Source organism: Lactuca serriola, chromosome 8 (assembly GCF_051521515.1).
Source record: "Lactuca serriola cultivar US96UC23 chromosome 8, Lser_US96UC23_V15, whole genome shotgun sequence".
NCBI classification, from domain to species: Eukaryota; Viridiplantae; Streptophyta; class Magnoliopsida; order Asterales; family Asteraceae; genus Lactuca; species Lactuca serriola.
Genome location: NC_136415.1, coordinates 222,767,187 through 222,788,566, shown reverse-complemented (window position 1 = coordinate 222,788,566; position 21,380 = coordinate 222,767,187). Strand labels below are relative to the sequence as shown.

At 36.9% G+C, this 21,380-nt stretch overlaps 2 protein-coding genes and 1 non-coding gene across 4 annotated transcripts; 2 read left to right on the top strand and 1 right to left on the bottom strand.

The window, feature by feature from the left end:
* The first annotated feature begins 3,602 nt into the window (after positions 1-3,602).
* On the top strand, positions 3,603-7,499 carry LOC145065785 (putative protein phosphatase 2C 52). The gene is made up of 6 exons (XM_079012862.1): positions 3,603-3,768; positions 4,811-5,108; positions 5,439-5,774; positions 5,863-5,980; positions 6,066-6,289; positions 6,884-7,499. The coding sequence occupies exons 2-6, from the start codon at positions 4,905-4,907 to the stop codon at positions 7,343-7,345; spliced, it is 1,344 nt and encodes a 447-aa protein (XP_078868988.1). The 5' UTR covers positions 3,603-3,768; positions 4,811-4,904; the 3' UTR covers positions 7,346-7,499.
* Positions 7,500-8,994: 1,495 nt separating this feature from the next.
* Positions 8,995-9,066, bottom strand: TRNAQ-CUG (transfer RNA glutamine (anticodon CUG)). Its single transcript has one exon. It is a non-coding gene; the product is annotated as a tRNA-Gln (tRNA).
* An 83-nt stretch (positions 9,067-9,149) lies between these two features.
* On the top strand, positions 9,150-12,337 carry LOC145069500 (Pentatricopeptide repeat (PPR-like) superfamily protein). 2 transcript variants are annotated; one of them, XM_079016434.1, is made up of 2 exons: positions 9,150-11,186; positions 12,099-12,337. In XM_079016434.1, the coding sequence occupies exon 1, from the start codon at positions 9,212-9,214 to the stop codon at positions 11,183-11,185; it is 1,974 nt and encodes a 657-aa protein (XP_078872560.1). In that variant the 5' UTR covers positions 9,150-9,211; the 3' UTR covers position 11,186; positions 12,099-12,337. The 2 variants fall into 2 exon arrangements, with proteins under 2 accessions (XP_078872560.1, XP_078872559.1); XM_079016433.1 differs by having other exon boundaries at positions 9,150-11,214.
* Positions 12,338-21,380: the final 9,043 nt, after the last annotated feature.

Below are 21,380 nucleotides of genomic sequence, written 5' to 3'. Positions count from 1 at the left end.
TCGTCTCTCTTTATGACAGGGCCTTCCTTGACGCGCATTTACGCGTCGTCTGAGCCTTTTACGACGCGCAATGAGCGTCGTAAAAGGCTGTTTTTCTAGTAGTGCATGGTCCACTCTCTGAGTCTATAGTATGACTGGTCCGCCCGCAGTGGGCCTTCAGTCGGCCTGGTCCACTCTCTGAGCCTCGGCACGTCTGGTCCGCCCTCTTGGGGCCTACAGCCTATCCGAACAGCTCGTTGGGCCTTCGGGATAACCGGTCCACCCTGGGTATGTTGGCCTATAGTACAAAGCAGGACCCGCCTCAACCCAACCCCAGTCCAACAACCATGTACACATAAACATTCAATCATATAACAATTCACATTCAATCAAGCCGATCTAGCAGATCACATAACATAACATCATCCTAACCAGGATACCGACCTAACCGGTCACTAGCATAGCATCATCCTATATACCAGGATACCTACCTTAACCAGGTCTCTAACATATACCATCCTAACTACCATGATGCAAACATAGCAAAGCAACAACATAACAACGGTACCCGGATTACAATCCGATAAAGGGCCGGCCTTGGTGCCTTAGACCCTGTTGATATAGTGAGGATAACTCACCTGCAACTGCTGACTGAAGAGATAAGTCCAAGCTTCTCCGACCACTGACACGATCTCCACCACTAGCCAAACACCAAAACACTGAACTCAAAACAAATGCCAACAATTACCAAAATGCCCCTGGAAGTCAACCGGTCAACCCTTGGTCAAAGTCAAAGTCAAAGTCAACCTCCTGACTGACTCTACTCGCCGAGTCAACCCCATGACTCGTCGAGTCCTCATGCTCAGAACTTTCCCAATCCGCGACTTAACTCGCCGAGTCACCCCGAGACTCGTTGAGTCCCACAACTCTGAGTCCCCTCGCACTCAACTCACCGAGTCCTCCCTTGACTCACCGATTCACGGCTCAACCAGAAGAAGGTTAGGACCTCACGACCAGACTCGCCGAGTCCAAGAACAGACTCGCCGAGTCCAAGGCTATCTTCAACCAACTCGCCGAGTTGTTCTTCCAACTCGTCGAGTTCCTGCCCATCTTCAAGCAACTCGCCGAGTACACCATTGTGACTCGCCGAGTACCCCTAGATCTTAATCCATACAGAAGCTTTCCAGGCCATGCAGATGATCCAAACCATAGATCCACCCTTCTACAACCCATCCATCACGTAAAGTGGCAAACTTTACGTGAATCCAAATAGATCTAAGCATATAACACTCTAGGGTTAGGGTTTGGGACAAGATGGCTTCACCAATCACTCAAGAACAGGGACTTTAATGCACTCTAGACCTTCTCCATTCCAGATCTGAGGTAACAACCTCATATCTAACCTGCAAACTCAAAATACCACAAGCTATTCTTTCCAAATACTCCAAAATGATGAATCTAGATGAAAAACAACCCAAGCAACGAAATAATACCTCAAAAGAAAGCTCCAACAGAAGAGAAATCTGAATCCTTGCAAAGCCCCTTGCTCCAAGCCTCTTAACTCTCCAAGATCTCTTCCAAAATCTCTTCTCCAAGGTTCAAATGCTCTCAAATCACTCACAAACGCGCATTAGGGTTTTCTAGATTTCAAGAGAGGGTAAAGAGGCTGGGGAGAGGGTATAATGTCCTTTATATAGGGCTCATCCTCCGAAATTAGGGTTTTCTCCACACAGCACCAACTCGCCGAGTCCAGTCACCGACTCGCCGAGTTGGCCACTTAACACACGACCAGAATCGCGACTCTACTCGCCGAGTCCACCCATGGACTCGCCGAGTTGCCCTTTCACATTCACACTTTGAACCCTGAAATTGCACTCCTGAACTCGGGATGTTACACCTCCGTCCCAATATTATTTTCCACAAACAAAAAACACACAGATTAAGAAAAACATTAATTACCACTAACTTTATTTAATAAAATGACAGTTTTATCCTTACTTTGCGTTTAATGTTCTATTAAATGTTTAGTTGGTTAAGTAATAATAAAGGGGTATTTTGGTAAAAATGTTATTTATTTTTAGAAGTGGACTATTATTTTGGGACAAACCAAAAAGGAAAGATGGACTATAATTTTGGGACGGAGGGAATATATATATATATATATATATATATATATATATATATATATATATATATATATATATATATAGGGGACAGTTCCCTTGAGATTAAAAAAAATTACAGATCTTGAGATTCAACCTCAGCCATGTATTCTTACTTGCCGCTCTAACACTCCAGCGTACCGGCAGCAGCGGACTATGCCTAATCATAAATGATTATATGACAGAGAGGTATAATCATATATGACTATGCATGTTTATACATATATGCATAATCATAAATGATTATACATATATGTCTGTTCACAAACTGAGTAATCATATATGATTATGACAGTTGGTGACAGAAAATGTGGTGGTGACAGAGATAGTGGTGGTATAAGTAACGTATGTGACAGTGGTGGGGTCGGCTGGTGTCAGAGCTGATGGTAGGGGTGGTGGCGGTGGTGTTTATGGTGGTGGGGGTGGTGGCGGAGGATAAAGGAATGGGTGGCGCTGTGTAATCATTTATGATTATACCAGACCTGCCGCGCCGGTACGCCGGTAGGTTATTGCGGCTGATATGAAATACGTGGCTGAGGTTGAATTTCGAGATCTCTATTTTATTTTTAATCTCAACGGAACCTACCTCTCTCTCTCTCTATATATATATATATATATATATATATATATATATATATATATATATATTAGGGACTAAATGTGTACAAAGTAAAAAATATATTACCATATTAAGTTATTTTTCCGACTTACCTGAACCAACTAGTCATAAGGACTAAATGTGTATAGTTAAACAAGTTGAATGCTCAAATGTGGATGAAAAAAAGTCAGTGATCAAATGTGTACAAATCAAAAAATATATTACTCTTTTAAATCATTATTTCTACTTTGAAACTAAAAATTATGCTTTCCGGACATCCAAGATTGGATTGTGATATGTCTATGGACAATTTTTTTACATAGAATACCGTAAAAAAAAATATTCTTTCCAAACGAAATTTGTATGAAAGATTTAAAATTAAGAAAAATCTATATTTTCATAAACCAAAACTACGAAAATCTATATAAATTTCCTAGCAAACTGAGCAAAATTACATCCCTTTGCTAAAAACAATCTTAGTAACACGCATTTTTGCAAATAGTTATCTGCAAAAATAATAGCTATTTAGATTATTTTCTATTTTTGGCTATTTTACAGTAAAAAAATTAAAAATAATTATTATGATTATTTTCTTATTTGAAACAACTTTCTTTTTATTTTATAAAATAAAGAATGATTTTTTTTTTCATAAAAGATATTGAAAAAGCTCCCCTGTATCGTTAGATGCTCTAAATCATTAACATAATTTAAAACATTCCATTAAACAATTATAAAGAACATGGTGGCCTCGAAATCAACAAGAATCACGCTGCAAATCAAACACCATGAGCCTGGTTTTAAACTTTAAACGTAGACTTGGACTTGACATTTATATCCCATCCCATCCATCCATTCATCGCCATAGCCTTTAGTAACTGTAAACAAAGCTTAGCCTCTCTCTCTCTCTCTCTCTCTCTCTCTCTCTCTCTCTCTCTCTCTTTTACAATTAATGCAACTGTCCATCAACCAGCAATGCTTTCCCCTCTTCTACTTCAATTTTCAACACCCAGATCGTAATCGTTCACAAAGGTACCTCTTTCCTCCCTAAATTTCATCTTTTTCTTACCTGTTTTTCGTAGTTTAAGTTGATTTGAAATCCCCTTTTCCTTTTTGCGAAAAGCGTCTTCTTATTTCGCTGAATTTGTACCATTTCTTTAGTTTAATCGGTGTATATGATCTGGGTTTCTTAATTTACGCTTTAATTGTAGTGGGTTTTCGATCAAATATGAATTGAGCTTCTTTCTGTGTGTTAGGTGTACAGAAATGGGAAAGTCGATAGCTTCTTTTACATGAAGTGATTCATGCTTTAATTTATGCCCGATTTGGTGCTAACTTTTGTATGTTCAATGGAAAGATCTGTCGATTGTTTGAGTTTATTCTCTCTCTCTTTTTTTTTTCAAAAGCGTTGCACTCAAAAAACTTGATTTTGTATGGTGGAAATACATTTGAAAGAGGGGAGAAACGTGAAAAGATTGAATTTTGATATTCTTCTTGGATTTTATATCATCTTGAAACTTTTCGGCTCCAAAAATTGAGCATTGTTGCTGATACCCTTTTTTATTTGTGCTTTTTCAAGATTATTCTAGAGGGGATATAAAAATAAAATGTGCTATAATCAACAGAAAGAATCTTGGTTTTGGTTATCTCTTTCTATTTGCATTACAATTATATAGTAATTCTTTCACTTGTCATAATATGTTTGAACTAAACACAGTTATTGGATAAGTTTTGTTCTTTTCTTTTTTATATTAAATAAGATACCAAGAATACAACTTTGCTTACCTATGCGTTGGTCAATTGACTATTTTCCATGATTCTTGATCATATTCCCTTTATTTCCTTGCTTTTCTTGTCGTCTTCACATGACAACATTTATACCCATAAAATTTTCCCAGTTGTTATATTATAATAAGATTCTTTTCAATCGTCACATGATCTATGCACTATCTAAATCTTGTTCACATGCAATTATTCATTATATATATGTGTATTTTGTTATAAAGTAGTCATTTGTATCTTTGACTTGGAGTTCAAACTGATTCCCACACCATTTTCTTGATTGTCTTTTCAGAAGTTTCTGACTTTTGACCAAGTTTTCCGAATCTTTATCTAAATTCACAACAAGTTTTTCCTTCTTTTGTTGACTGGATTTTGAGAGATTGAAAATGGGGTGTTGTGCCTCAACGGGTAGTAGGGGTAGTGGTGGAAAAAAGAGAACAAGAAGAACATTTTCCGATCATGTGAGTGCCTTTCACCACACTTCTTCTGTACCCAATAGGATTTTCGCAAATGGGAAGAGCCGAAGTTCTTGTATTTTTACTCAACAAGGTCGTAAGGGAATAAACCAAGATGCAATGATCGTGTGGGAGGTAAATTTATCTTTTTTGATTGTTCTGTTATTTTTCCAATAACCCTTGAGCTGACACACTCTGTCCCAAAAACATCATGTCAGATTTAAATCAATAAGGTACACTGTGGCCCACTAGATGACTCACTGACATAATATGTCAATTAATAAGGTATACTGTGGCCCACTAATATGTCAATTAATAAGGTATACGTGGCCCACTAGATGATTGACATAAATATGTGAGATAGCTCAATCCATATTGGAATTGAAACTCCCTGTTTATAGCTGCCGAGACTCGAACCCTGTAAGGCATATTGTTTATATTTTATGGTTTGGAATCTTTTTGTAGGATTTTATGGCGGAGGATGTGACATTTTGTGGGGTATTTGATGGGCATGGGCCCCACGGACATCTTGTTGCGCGTAAAGTTCGTGATACGTTACCCGTAAAGTTGTTTTCATTTCTTGATTCTTATGAATCAAAGAAAAAAGGGTCTACTACTTCTATTTGTTGCAGTGGGGAAAATCATGGATTAGAGGGGGATGATTGTGAGGAGGAAAAACCGGAGTTATTATGGAGAGAAGCTTTTTTAAAATCTTATAAAGCAATGGATAAAGAGTTAAAGTCTCATCCCAATTTGGATTGTTTTTGTAGTGGAAGCACCGCCGTGACAATCGTTAAACAGGTATCGTTTTTTTTCTACAAAATTAATGTTTTTTTATTTATTTATTGGATAGGTCTTAATAGAGTTTTTTGAACATTTTGAATTTAAGGGATCGAATCTTTTTATGGGAAGCATCGGAGATTCACGTGCCATCATGGCATCTAAAGATACCAACGATTCACTCGTAGCAATTCAGTTGACCATTGACCTAAAGCCCGATCTTCCAAGTATGACAAAAAAAACAAAACAAATCTTTTTAAATCTTTATTTAGTCAAATTTTTTACTATACTAACTTGATTTTCATGTTATAGGAGAGGCCGAAAGGATTAAAAAATGTAAAGGGAGAGTTTTTGCATTACAAGATGAACCGGAGGTCCCGAGAGTTTGGTTACCATTTGATGATGCACCGGGGCTAGCAATGGCACGAGCTTTTGGAGATTTTTGTTTGAAGGAATATGGAGTCATATCAATTCCTGAAGTCTCTCATAGGATTCTTACAGAAAGTGATAAGTTCATTGTTCTTGCCTCCGATGGGGTACATAAACATTTTTTTTAATCGAATTGATTGCTTCCTTTTTTTCTCTTAAACATAAACAACTTTTGTCTTGTACTGCATTTGGCGTGCATTGAACTGAGACTCTGACTCATGTCAATATAATAAATATCACATTTTTTGTCCTACACAAAAAGGTGAAACAGTGCGGGACAAAGACTCAAATCTTGATATCTTGTGTGTGTAAAAAAGACGTGAATGTCCTCCTCATTCGCATCATTAAAAATAGCCCTAGAAAGTTTGTCAGGTAAGTCTTGTACCATGTGACAAACGCAGCAAGGCTGCGTTTGTTACATTATACAGGATGGATTGGACAAACTTTCTAAGGCTATTTTCGATGAGGCGAATGCCGAGGGCATTCACGTCTTTTTACACAGACAAGATATCAAGATGGAGTCTTTATCCGGCATTGGTTCACCTTTTTGTGTAGGACAAAAAATATGATATTTATTCTGTTGACATGAGTCACAATCTCATGTTAAATGCATGCCAAATGCAGTACAATTTGTTTTTGTTTTGTTCTACCCTTTTGATGATTGAACTTGTGCCACGTTGCTGACGTTACGTCTATTGTAGATTTGGGATGTTTTGAGCAACGAACAAGTGATTGAAATCGTATCCACATCTCCAACTCGGTCAACAGCTGCCCGGATGCTGGTTGACTCAGCTGCCCGTGAATGGAAATCCAAATACCCGACATCCAAAATGGACGATTGTGCGGTTGTATGTTTGTTCTTAGATGGAAAAATGGATTCAGAATCCGATAATGAAGAACACGGTTTCTCTTCCGCTACCCTCCAAAGTATTGCTGGTGAATCAGACGATGGTCAGAATCCTGAACCCGTTTTGCAAAGAAATTTCACAGTGAGATCAGCGGAAGAGAGTAGAAAAGACCAAAACGACGTTGTTTTGGAAGGGAATGGGGAAACTGAAACGGGTGTGGTTGAAGATCAGAACTGGTCGGGTTTGGAAGGGGTCACGCGAGTCAACTCGCTTGTTCAACTTCCGAGATTTTCAGAGGAGCAATCAAGGACTTAAAAAAATATTTCTTTCTTAATGTTAGTTATAATTTGATTTTGTGTTTTTTGGGAAGTTGGAAAATGTATAATATTTTCTCTAGGGTTGTTGGCATTGCGTGGGATGTGGATTATTTTATCATATAAAAGAGTTTTCAAATTCGTGCTTTTGATAATTGCTCATGTTTTAATACAGATAATTATTTTAAAAAAATAATAACAAATTATGTCAAAATTCTCTATATCAGTAACGTAGTTTAAAATTATAACAAACTATTTACATTTTCTTTCCGTTAATAGCAAGGTATTTAAAATTTTACTTTTAATAACAATGTACTCTCATTAGATTTCTAATTAGCTCTTCAAGATGGTTTAACTCTTGTATAAGTCTAGAATTGTCCATGTTGCCATAATAGACGTATTATAGGGGTGTTTTTTAAAATATAAGACATAAAAAAGGTTGTTTCCACCTGTAGACATGGATTTGTAGCACCTACCTCCGAGGGCTCTGGAATGAATTTATGCTTCGAGAAATTGATGTGGCAAAAAAACAAAAAAAACAAAAAAAAGAGTTGAAGAACAGTTTCTCGGAGCACCCTCTGTTGAAGAACAAATCCTCGAAGCACCCTCCGTGGATTGCTCATTTAGTTCAATGGATTTGTTCTTCAATTTTTTTGTGTGTGTTTTTTTTGCCACATTGATTTCTCGGAGAATAGGTTCATTCCACGGAGCCCTTAGAGGTAACTCAGCGGAATTCATGTTTGTATGTGGAAACAACTTTTTTTTATGTCTATATTTTGGAAAGCACCCCCAAAATATGTCTATCTGAGTTGTAATCCACATTATAAATCCATTTTTTCTACAACTTTTATTTCTTTCTTAATATCGCCAATTCTTTTATTCATTTTTTTGGATTTCTACTATGAGAGCTCTACGTGCAATAATTATCAGACATATTACCGAGTCCATCTTTTGGTCATCTTTAACGCCCTTTATAGCTTCAAAAATATAATCGAAGAATAGGTTCATTCCGCAGAGCCCTCAGAGGTAACTCAGCGGAATTCATGTTTGTATGTGGAAACAACCTTTTTTATGTCTATATTTTGGAAAGCACCCCCAAAATATGTCTATTTGGGTCGTAATCCCCATTATAAATCTATTTTTTCTTCAACTTTTATTTCTTTCTTAATATCGGCAACTCTTTTATTCATTTTTTTGGATTTCTGCTACGAGAGCGCTACGTGCAATAATTATCAGACACATTACCGAGTCCATCTTTTGGTCATCTTTAACGCCCTTCATAGCTTCAAAAATATAATTAGACGTCTTATATGAAAATGGTCCATCATGATTGAAGTTTGGTTAACATGGTGGATTGGGACAACATAGTAGATATGTTAAGAATGAAACATTGCCTTTCTATAACCAACTTTATTGTTATCCAATGATGTTGCAACTAATTTTATTTCTTTATTTTCTTCATAGATATTTTTTATAACAAAAAGATAGGCAGATGAATGAATTAGTGTGAGCTTTGGTGTAAAATAATGTTATGATTTGAGTATGTTTATATAGTAGTTAGATAAGATGGTATATGAGGATTCATAAAGAGGTTAACATGTAGAAAAATAGGTGGTTAATCAAGAAAGAATTTTACGTGGTTCAAAAATAAGGTCCTACCGAGATTTGAACTCGGGTTACTGGATTCAGAGTCCAATGTCCTAACCACTAGACCATAGGACCAATTGATGACTTCAAAGATCCACAATACATATTTAATTTGAAAAGTATATTTCGAAACCCTCATAAAACCCTGATTACAGGTTTCGAAACTTCAATTCAGAGCAATATCGATGCAATTTCAAACTACAAATTCAATTCTAACGCAATGAGAAAAACCCTACTGAAATCCCTCTACCCCATCGCAACCAACAGACATCACTCTTCGTCCATCAATGGCGGAAGAAAGATTAATCACCCACTTCACAATTCATCAAAACCCGACCCGAATCCACCTCCCATCTCAAACTCCAGATGGGTTTTCACCACAACCGCACCCCCACCACCGGAATGGGTTCAACCCATCAACGACACCTCCGATCTCATCACATCACACCCCAAACCTTCACCATGGGTTGACCAGATCCTCAATCTTTTAAACGACGATTCATCCCAAATGGAACCCAAATTGGATGATTTTTGTCGCAAATGGCTCATCAGATTATCACCCAATTTCGTTTCCTACATTCTTAGTTCTAGTCGGGTCAAAAACCAGCCCGAATTGTGCCATCGGTTCTTCAAATGGGCAGGTAAGCAAAAGGGTGGTGGATACACTTACTCTCATAATCTTGAATCTTATGCTTTCTTGATTGATGTTCTATCTGTTTCTAAAGATTTACATAGGGTTAAATCTGTGTTCATTGAGCTTAAACAAAAGGGTTTCTTGATGAACATAAAGTCTGCAAATTTATTGATCAAATCATTTGGGAATCTCGGAATGGTTGAAGAATTATTATGGGTATGGAAACAAATGAAAGAAAACGGCATCGAACCCAGTTTGTTTACTTTCAATTTCTTGATAAACGGTTTGGTTAATTCAATGTTCATCGAATCAGCCGAACAAGTTTTTGAAGTTATGGAAACCGGGGCCATTAAACCCGATACTGTAACATATAACACAATGATCAAAGGGTATTGTAAATCCGGAAACACAAAGAAAGCCATGGAGAAATTTATGAAAATGGAGGAAAAGAACATAGAACACGATAAGATCACTTATTTAACTTTAATCCAAGCTTATTATTCAGACAACGATTATGATTCTTGTTTGAAACTTTACAACGAAATGGAAGAAAAAGAACTAGAAATCCCACCACACGCTTATAGTTTAGTAATTGGAGGTCTTTGTAAAGCCGGGAAACCAATGGAAGGGTATATGGTTTTTGAAAACATGATCCAAAAAGGGCGTAAAGGTAATCTTGCAATTTACACCGCTTTAATGGACGGATATGCGAAAGCCGGACACGTAAACGAGGTGATACGAATTTTCAAGAGGCTAAATAATGACGGTTTTACCCCCGACGAGGTCACTTACGGTGTAATCGTGAACGTTTTATGTAAAACCGGACGATTATCCGAGGCGTTAGAATATTTTAATTTATGTCGCGAGAATAAAATCGCGATTAATTCGATGTTTTATTCGAGTTTAATCGACGGATTTGGAAAATCCGGGAGATTATTAGAAGCCGAAAAGTTATTCGAAGAAATGGTTGCCAATAAAATTACTTGCGATTCGTATTGCTATAATGCGATTCTTGATGCGTATATGAAGAACGGGAAGATCGATGAGGGATTGTCGGTTTTTGAAAAGATGGAAATCGACGGTTGTGATCGAACGGTGTACACGTACACAATTGTAATGGATGGATTATTTAAAAAACATAGAAATGAGGAAGCTTTGAAGATTTGGGATTTGATGATTGATAATGGAATAACACCGAGTTCGGGTTCGGTTCGGGTTCTTTTGACCGGGCTTTGTTTATCGGGTAAAGTGGGCCGGGCGTGTAGGATTTTGGATGAGTTGGCACCGATGGGGGTGGTTGTGGAAACGAGTTGTGAAGATATGATTAATGTTTTGGTCAAAGCGGGTAGAGTTGACCAAGCGTGTAAATTAGCGGATGGGATTGTGGATAGAGGGAGAGAGATACCCGGGAGGGTTCGTACGGTTTTGATTAATGCGTTGAGAAAAGTTGGGAATGCTGACATGGCGATGAAGTTGATGCGTAGTAAGATTGGGATTGGGTATGAGAGGATGGGTACGATTAAGAGGCGTGTGAAGTTTAAGATGCTTGTTGACAAGTGAGGTGTTGTTTATTTTTTACTCAAAAAAGGGTAAAACGGTCATTTACTTTTACTCATTCAAACGAAAAAAAAGGAAATAGTCTTTGTTTATGTAAACACTTGCATTTGACAAATATCATTTATCCATCGAGTACTTTATCCATACATGGGAAAAAAGAAATCTACTAAGTTGTATTTGAGTGTTTCTTTTTACTTAACACAGAAATAACGACTTAAGCGAGAAAGTCAAGGGAATGGGGTTTTCCATTAAGTCGCAAATTTTGCATACATTTTTTTTTCTTTCATTTCTTTAAGTGGGCCCGAAAGTTTTTCAAATAGGCTTTAGGGATAAATGCAAAAATAGCAATTTACTTTCATATATTTGTTTATTATAGCATCCTACTTCCGTGTCATTTTATTACAATATTGTACTTTGAAAATTCTACCCAAGTATAGCAATTTAATTAAAATACAAAACAATTTCATTGCTTTAATGGAGTACATTTTTCAAAGTACAATATCCTAATAAGAAAAAAAAAAGAAAATTTAAACTACAATGCTATAGTAGGGAAGTCTTTTATGCTATTCTGAATGATGAGTGTGAGGAGGGCATATATGTCTTTTGCACATTTGAAAGAATTGTTATTTTTGTTTTATTTACATCAGTTTCACAGTCATGGTCCCTATCTACCACAGACCAAACACAAGATAACTTGTTTTACCGTTTGTCTTATGTAACAAATGGGGCTTTATGGTTTTCAAGTTTTTCATGCAAAATGACTAATTTACCCCTGACATTGTTCCAAACTTTACAGTCAAAGACATTATCTGATCAGATTAGCTTACCCTTCTTTTTTCTATCATGTCAAAATTTGGTTGTTGCACTCTCCTTTTTCTCCTGACATGTCTAGTCTTTTTCTATTTGTTTTGCTCAGGACAACCTTTGTGAAATGACTTATGTATCCCTAGTGTCATGCGGATTAAAGATGCACAGACTGGAGAGATACGTATCAGCTAAAAGTGATTTTATGTTAGATACGCGTGTTGTATAGGTATCTTGTAAAGCTTGCGTTTTGTAAATATATAGAAATTAGGGCTAATTAATTTTACGAAAGATGAAGATTGTATTTATCTTTTTTCAAGTAAATAGAAAAGTATTGTAATTTCTTTTCAGACAAATGAGCTACTTGTTAATATTGTTAGAATGTAGTGTATAGATATTTATTAAAAAATATTATTGATTTTAATCAATCATAATTAAATAATTAGCAATTTAGGAATCCTAACCAAGACTAAACACGAATGTTTGTAATTAAGAGTCGGTTTTGACAGAATATTTCAATAAATAAGATCAGAATTTTAACATTGCTACTTACACATTACAGAATTTAGAAAATAAAAAACTAAATTCCTAAAAATAAATACATTTTCACGTCACATCATTTTTTTTCTCTACAAAAAATTCTCCAAGTCAAACGGAACGAAAACGACGTCATCATCATATTAAACGGTGTCGTTTCAGGGAGATATTTCATCCCGTGCTACAGAAATATGAAGCACTCCAACGAAACACGGGGATTCTCCAGCGATTCACATGTCCCCGGCTCCTCCGGCTCCGGCACGCCACCGCCATCGCCACCGCCTGTAATCTTCTTTAACTTAACATTTCCATTATTCTCAGTCATGGTCACCGGTACCCGGTTGCCGGACTTCTGAACAGGACTTCTCTCCCTAACTTTCGTAAGTTTTCCTGCTTCCCCCCGCAACGCCGGCGATCTCGATCTCCGAGCTGGAGGTTCACGTCGGATGACACTGGATGGTACCACGTTTCCGTGGCGTTGTGCAGTGGTTACATTTCTGGACGGAAAGTGGGGTTTTTTATCCGTGGATGGAACGGCTGATCTTCTAGCCGGAGGCCTAATGGCTCTTTCTTTCCTAGTGGCGCGTTCGCCGGAATAGTTCGTCGGCTGTCTTCTCGACACCATCTTGGCAGGTGGAAGCTTTTTTACTTTCTGGGTAACTTCTCCATCTTCATCGATTGTTCCGGTTCCGATCGTCGTCGTCGTCGTTGCAGCGGAAAAGCTCGCACTGTAAGTATACATCTCCGACGAGATCTCAGAAGCATTTTCTTCAATTGGGTTCTTGGTCAACTGAACGACAGCGTTTTTAGACTTAAAATCGTGTTCGGGATGAGGAATCTGTTGGTAGTCGGCGGTGATTTTTGTTGGGGAGGAACTGATCAACGGCGATGGTTTTTTGGAGGCGACTGGAATTTCTGAGAGGACTTCTTTCACTGTTTCTTCTTCAAATGGCAACGATGGAGGAGCATCACGGCGTTTTGAGCTGGTTTTGGAGTCGTGTGCGGCAGCGGCGGCGGCGGTGGCGGCAGTGGTGGTTAAACAGCAACCCATTTTTTTGTGAGGTTGATTTTACATGGAAGGTAGAATGCAAAGTGAATCTGGGAGTGGTTTGAATAATTTTCGCAATATGTGACCATGTGGGCTAAACCTTTGATTTATTATTGAAAAAATAGATCACTTTTTAAAGGTTTAAACGGATATTAATTAATTAGACAAAATTATATAAATGGTCCATATGTTTAGAAAAAGTGATAGTTTTGTCCTTATGAAGATTTTGTTGCATAGATTCCCAATATATGAAAACCCTTGCAATCATGGTCCATATGACATTAGATTTGTCATGTTGATGAGTGAGTTGTGCTCCTCACGTGAGGGCATTTTCGTCATTTTGGTTTTTACTCTATCGTTATAATTGAGATCAATCATCATTTCTAGGTATGGTCCTAGCAAGAAATTCATCTTATATGATATCTTCCTCGTTTAGCTCGATCGTCCTCTTTATTTGTTTTTACATTTTGTCCTTATCAAATCAATTATATCTTTTTGATTCATTATTACACGCTTAAGGGTTACGATCATTATTTATTAGTGTTTGGATTTGAGCTATTGTAATTTGAAATGTAACTTATAATGGAAACAAACTGCTTTAAGTAAAGTTGATGATGCGGTTTCTTCAATGCAAAAATTTGTTTCCACTACATGATTCGTTGTATGTATTTTGTAACCATCACGTCATCATGTATGCCACATATAAGTACTGTAACGCCCGAATCCTGGTATATATTTTAAACCAAATTATTCATTTTTGCAAAGGGACTCGACGAGTTGGAGGCCCCAAACTCGTCGAGTAGGAATGAAATTTGGACACGTGACTTGAAGTCTACTCGACGAGTTGAGAGCCTCAACTCGACGAGTAAGGCTGCCAAAGTGAAACCCTAATTTTAACGTTTTGCACCATATTTAAACACCTTAACCTCCAAAGGTTGGCCTCATTTGCAGCCTCCATCACCTTAAACCCTAGCCACGAAACCCTAATCCACCTTTAAGTGTTTTTGAGCCATTGTTGTGTGTTCTTTGTGATTGAGAAGCTTGAGAAGGAAGGAGAAGCTTGAGGATTCAAGAGGAGCCAATAGATCCGGAGGCTGAGCTGCATTTCTGACTCATTGGAGGTATAAAGTTTATACATTGGCTTTCTATTGCTTAGATCTTCATTTAGGGTTGTATATTGTCACTTTTGGGCCATTTTGAAGTCATTTGCAGGATTTGAGTGTATCATGAAGTTGTGACTTCAGATCTAGGCACTTGTGAGCTTATAAAGTTTAAAGTTTCCAGCTTTATCCAGCCTTGGCCCTTCCCCATGCCCTAGATCTCTTATATAGCTTAGTTTTGGTGTTTTTAGCTTCATGAACCCATGCATGAATGTAAAGTTAGCAACTTTACGTGGTAACTTAGTCCTGGGGGACCAGATCTATGGTTTGGAAGCATTAAACTCCTCTGGAAGTGACTAAATGGATTTAGACTAAAGGGGGACTCGAAGAGTTATTCATTCAACTTGGCGAGTTGGGTCGTGGTCCCCCAACCTTTTCTGCTACTGGGCAAACTCGTCGAGTCTAGGAGATGACTCAACAAGTTGGACATGGTTTTTGGGTTTTGAAGATTGAAGAACTCGACGAGTTCAAGGAGGAACTTAGTGAGTTATGAGCGAAATGTCATGACTCTGTTATGAAGAAGAACTCAACGAGTTCCTAAACGAACTTGACGAGTTAGATCGAGATTTCCAGGGTTTTATGGATCATGGAACTCAACGAGTTGATGGACCAACTCGGCGAGTTGAGTCAACCAGGATGTTGACTTTGACCAGGATATTGACTTTGACTAGGATGTTGACTTTGACTTTGACCATTGACCAAAGTTGACCCTTAGAAGGGTTATGAGTATGAAAAGAGTAATTAAAGGAAATGCTTATGTGTAGGAGACAGAGAAGGATTGATTTCGGAGCAGGAGCCTTTGCAGCTATATCCCAGTTATCAAGGTGAGTTACCTTCTAGTAGAAGTGGGTCGACCCACTAGTAAGTATTATAGTAGAGATGATTGTCTTTGTGACAATTATCTGGTATGCCACTATCTATTATGTTGTATGTGGTAGTATGCTATGATATTATATGATGGTGGTAGGAGGGGTAGTATAGGCCTCGGTACCGGTCGAAAGGACAGAAGAGGTAGGTCAGCACCTTGATAAGCTAGGCAATATATGACTTATGTGTTTATGTAATAGGATGGTATATGGTAGAAGTAGGGGTGACATAGTCCCCGGTACCGGTCAAAAGGACCGAAAGGGGTAGGCCAGCAACCTGATATGCTAGGCAAGGTACCGGTCGAAAGGACCGAAGGGGTAGGTCAACACCCTGATATGCTAGGCATGTTACCAGTTGAAAGAGACCGAAGGGGTAGGCCATCACCCTGATATGCTAGGCAGTTACCGATTGAAAGAGACCGAAGGGGTAGGCCAGCACCCTGATATGTTAGGCAGTTACCGATTGAAAGAGACCGAAGGGGTAGTCCAGTACCCGAATATGTTAGACAATATGTTTATTTTATGGTATGTGGTATGATGGGGGAACTCACTAATGTCACAACTGGCATTTTGCTAGGAAATTCTATTCCCATGTAAGCATCATCCATTGTAAAAGCCTATACTCTATTCTCGTTCAAATACATCTCATATGTTCAACTAAGGGTTGGAAACCCTAGAAATCCCGACTCAAGTTCATTATGGACTAGGATTCTCTTATTGGGCCTAAGGGACCAATAAATTATCAATTCATCAATCTATAACATTTTGGGCCATTCGGGCCTAAAATGATCCATCTTATTTCTAATGGGCCTTATTGGGCCATAACTAATCCAATTAACCCTAATAAGCCGTAAATGCATTCTTTTATGCCATTTTGGGCCGTGAATTTCCCTAAAGGCCCAATGGGCCGAAAAGTCATTAATGGGCCTCATAAATTCGAACCAAGACTAGAAATGGACCAAGCTAATCTACCTCCCCTCTCTTTAGCCCAATTCTCGGCCCATTATCTATTTAAACAAAAAAGGGGGAAAATGAGGGTTGACTTTGGTGATGACACCTCATTTTTATTTGATGGACAACCAAGCTAAATACCTCACATACATATATACAAGTTCCATATAACCATGCACACTCTCTTCCTTCTCCTCTTGATATCTCGGCCAAGAACCACACACACACACATCTTCTCTCAAACATCTCCAAATCTCTCAAGAACATCTCTACTTACTTCTAAGATTTTCGAGATTTAGAGCAATTTCAAGAAGGTTTACCACCTAGATCATCATCTTTGGTAAGTTCTCACTTAGATCTATGATTTAACTTCTTAACCTCTTCAAAAATCTCCTCTTACCACCTCAAATTCGTGACTATGCTCCCTAGAACTCATCAAGATTCGAAGATCACTTCAAGAAGCTAACTAGAGTCATAACTTACACCACCTTCTTCTTATCTTCATCAAAACCGAAATCCAAACCCCAAGGTGAGTTCATACCCCCTTGTTTTCTGTTTTTACTTGCTTTTGGGGGGAGAATACAAGTCTTATGTGTAGATCTATGTATATATGCATGATTATCTGTGTGTTCTAGAAACATTTGGTGATTATGTGTTGATTACTTCACTAATCTAAAAATATGTTAAGAAACTTGAAGTGTATCACTAGGATCTTCATACGAATCATGAGAAAAGTATTTTTTTATCACATATAATACATGTAAACTTGTAGATCTGGGATTTGTATACTTGATATAGCAAAAATGAGTGTTGTGTTCAAAGATCTATAAACTAAACTCACAAAACAGCCCTTGACAGGAAAGTTTTGGTCCAATCTCGGACTGTTTTGAACCTCTTAATGGAAGTATTTTTCAAAACTGTTTTACATGGATAAATTTCAGATTTATACCTTTAAAATGACTACTCTCATGTTTTCATATGATTTTTCTACAATTTTTGGTGAATTTTACAAAACTGCCTATCAAATTTGAAATACTTTCGGACCAACCTGTGAAGGTGAGCAATTTCACATTAGTTTGAGGCCATTAAAAATTTTAAGAAAAATTGTGAGCAAAGTAGACAAGTTTTCCAAACTTCCGGAGTTTACGGATCCAAATTTTGACGTACGATGATTTTTCTACAAATTTTCCAAAAACTAGGTTGGAAAAGCCCAAAACCAGAAAAATGTACATTTTCACAAAAATCAAGCCAAAATGATATTTTTGACAAAAATGAGTTTATAAATGTTATTTTTACCACAAACTAGTCATCAACACAAGTTTTGAACAACAATGGAGACTAACGTGTTATTCTTACAAAATTTGGCTTTAATCGCAAATTTTTGACTTATTGGGCCAAGAACGTCATTTTTACAAAAAGGGGCTCTTTTTATATCAACTTTGTAAATAATCAAGCTAAAATAAACAGAACAATAGCAAATGGGTTAAAAATGATATTCATATCCTTATTGAGCCTGGAAATAATATACATGTTTAGTGCGCCTTAGTGTCCTTTTACATGTATATTGGGCTCAGGATAGACATTCATATTCCTTTTGAGCCTAGAAATAATAGACACGTATAGTGGGCCTTAGTGGTCCACTTATATGTTTATTGGGCCTAGGAATGGGTTTTATATGTGTTCTTCTTTTTATGCTATTCTAGTGAATACTTGAGTCAAAACCAATGATAAACCAACCAACAGATTTAATTTGATCATTTTCTAGGTTATTGGGTCTTAGTGGCCCATTTTTATGCGTGATAGGTCCTGTATACTATTTATATGCTAATTGGGCCTCATTGACCCATTAACATGTGCGACGGACCTTGGATACTATTCGTGTGCTATTTGGGCCTATAAATACCTTACATGTGAAATCAGCCTTAGTTGTCCTTTCATATATATTTCGGGCCCATGTTATATAATCTCATTCCAATTGGGTCTTGAAATGATTTACATGTTTAGCGATGCCTTAGTGGTTCACTTGCATGGATCATTGGGCCTGGAATGAGTTTATACCTTTTTCTTCGTGTAAATTCGATTAAGGATCTAGTGAGTTTTTGTCGGTCGGCACATATTAAGTGTACGATCGTAGCCTGTAGTTATAACCAGAGTCTCTTGGAGGGAGAACGGGGATTTGTGTATAGATCTATACGGGGTTGACACCCCACACCTCAGTTGTTCACTATAGTTAGACTAACTCAGTCTAGGGTGACGAAAACCTTATAATCAAAGTCAAAACCGGCGTACAATGACGCCAAGACAGGCGAAATTGTCATTATTTAGTATGGTTATGACGACTCGCTTAGAGGAATTAACGTTATGAAGTTTACGGAAGACCTTTTTTTTAGGTAACATCGGGTTGTCTGGGAACATTCTCTTTACATGCTCTTACATTCTCTCTACATTCTCTTTACCTTTTTATTCAAATAAACAATAACATACATGCATTAATACAAGATCTAACACAAACACACTAAACAGTTTTCAGAAAATATCGGATTTTTTGGTGGTTTTAAAAGTTATACAAATCATTTTCACAAACATGCTTATGAACTCACCAACATTTTTATGTTGACCGTTTTCAAAATAACTTGTATTCTCAGGAAACCGTGGAAGCAGGGTGAACGAAACAAACTAATGGATATTGTGTTATATTTTGTTTCATCATACTCTTACTATTTGGCATGTAATATTCAAATACAATACTCGATGTAAACAATGAATGTTGTTATATTACATGTGTGATGATGATGTTATGTTTCAATTATATTCACTGTAATGATATTTCAAGATGAAGTCACGCGCAAGCCCCCGGACGTTTCCGCCGTCTGGTTCGGAGGTGTGACAACTAAACTTTGTGCTTACGGTTTTCAATTTTTGTTTTAAGTCCTTCTTCTTCGAAGGGAAAGGAGCCGACACGATAGCAACGCATCATACCACGATTTTCCACACTATGATGTTCTTGGGATTTTGTACTTTGACATTATTATATCATGACATGTTTCGAGACATATGACGTATGAGTTTTATGATATGAGATAACTTTATGATGTTTTCAGTAATCTGTTTTATGAATTATTAAATTAAAAATGAAAATTTTGATCTTAAATTTTGGGATGTTATAATACCTATGATAGTCAATGCATGATAAAGCAACTTCATAAATAATTCTTTGATATCTACATCTAGGTTTGTAAGTTTTTCAAGAATAACTTCGACTAACATACAATTATGAGGTGTGTATAAGTTTTGAGTGCGGAAACATTTCCAATACCAATGTAACGTGGCACCTCACTTTAATTTGGTTCTCTATCACATGCAACTTCAAGAAGAAAGAACACAATCTCAAAAAAAATATTCTTTTTCACTGTATATATTATTAAAACTTAGTTATCAACGTACAAATAATGAGAAGACAAACGGGCAACAAGTTGCGTCGTTAAGCCTTTTTGTATAGTAAAGTCAATTCTTTTGAAAACTATATTCATAGATCAATAGGATATAACATTGCTATGTGTGATCCGTTGTACTCTATAAAGAAGCTCATCCGCATCCGGCACAAGGAAATCAAACGTATTTGTCACACCCCCAAACCAAGGATGGCGGAAACGTCCGGGGGTGGAGGACTTCATGTATAGTATCATAACAACAAATATAATAGTGCTCAAAGTATAGACAACCAACATAAATATAATTGAAAAAGTTACATCATAGTATATGTTTACATGTTTCTGAATCAATTACATTATGTTGACAAAAATGAAATATTTGACGCCTTAGCGTTCCATCCTCAAAAGCGGCTGATTACCTGTTTATTGATTTCCTGAGAATACAAGTAATTTTAAAAAAAATGTCAATAACTAAAGTTGGTGACTTCATAAGCTTTTGAAAGTGATGCTAAAATCCTTTTCTTGTAAAAGTGACGTTTGTTCGAGAAAAATCCAATATTTTCCTTATGAAATGTGTTGTAGCCTTAAAAGTCAAGACCGAAATGTATATGTATTTGACCATACTTAAAGAAATTTATACAAGTTTAAATCAACATAAACTCGTTAAATTTAGAAGTAAAACCCGTAAATCTTATGTTTTTTTAATACCCCATGTGAGTTATTATAACCATACTATGACTCATACGACCTCGTAATATGACGTTCTTCAGGTGTCGCAAGTTAAATGACACTTGTCACCTCAGACCTGCCAGTCTAGCTATTGCATGCAGCTCAGGTGTGGGTTTGTTAGACCCAATATAGATCTATACACAACTATCACATTCTCCCTACAAGAGACTCTAGTTACAATTTACAGGACTTTTGACTTTGTTACTTTGGAAGTAACGTGAAACGAATGTCTCACAAATTTATTCATTAACAGATTTATGTGAATTGAACTGAAAGCCTCTTTTTGTATAACCCGGTACTTTGTATTCGCACCCCGTTTATATGAACTGAAAACCTTTGGTAATGAGGTTATAATGTAATTGAGACATAAACTATACCTATTATAGTTTAACCAATACGTTTGTAATGCAAATGAACCCCATTTTTGTGAGTCGAATGTATAGCAAAAACATAATTATGTTTATCATGCCTTATCTTGTATTATTTGTAATGTCAAAGGACTCTTACAAAACAGTGAGTATTTCCTATTATATAATTATACTACAACGGAAAACATAGGTAAAATATGAAATCATTAAAGATTAACACTTTACTCAACATGTTACAAAGTGTGATGAAAGTTGTAAGTTGTTAACTTGTTTTTAACATTTCTGCACTGTTTTAGAAAAATCA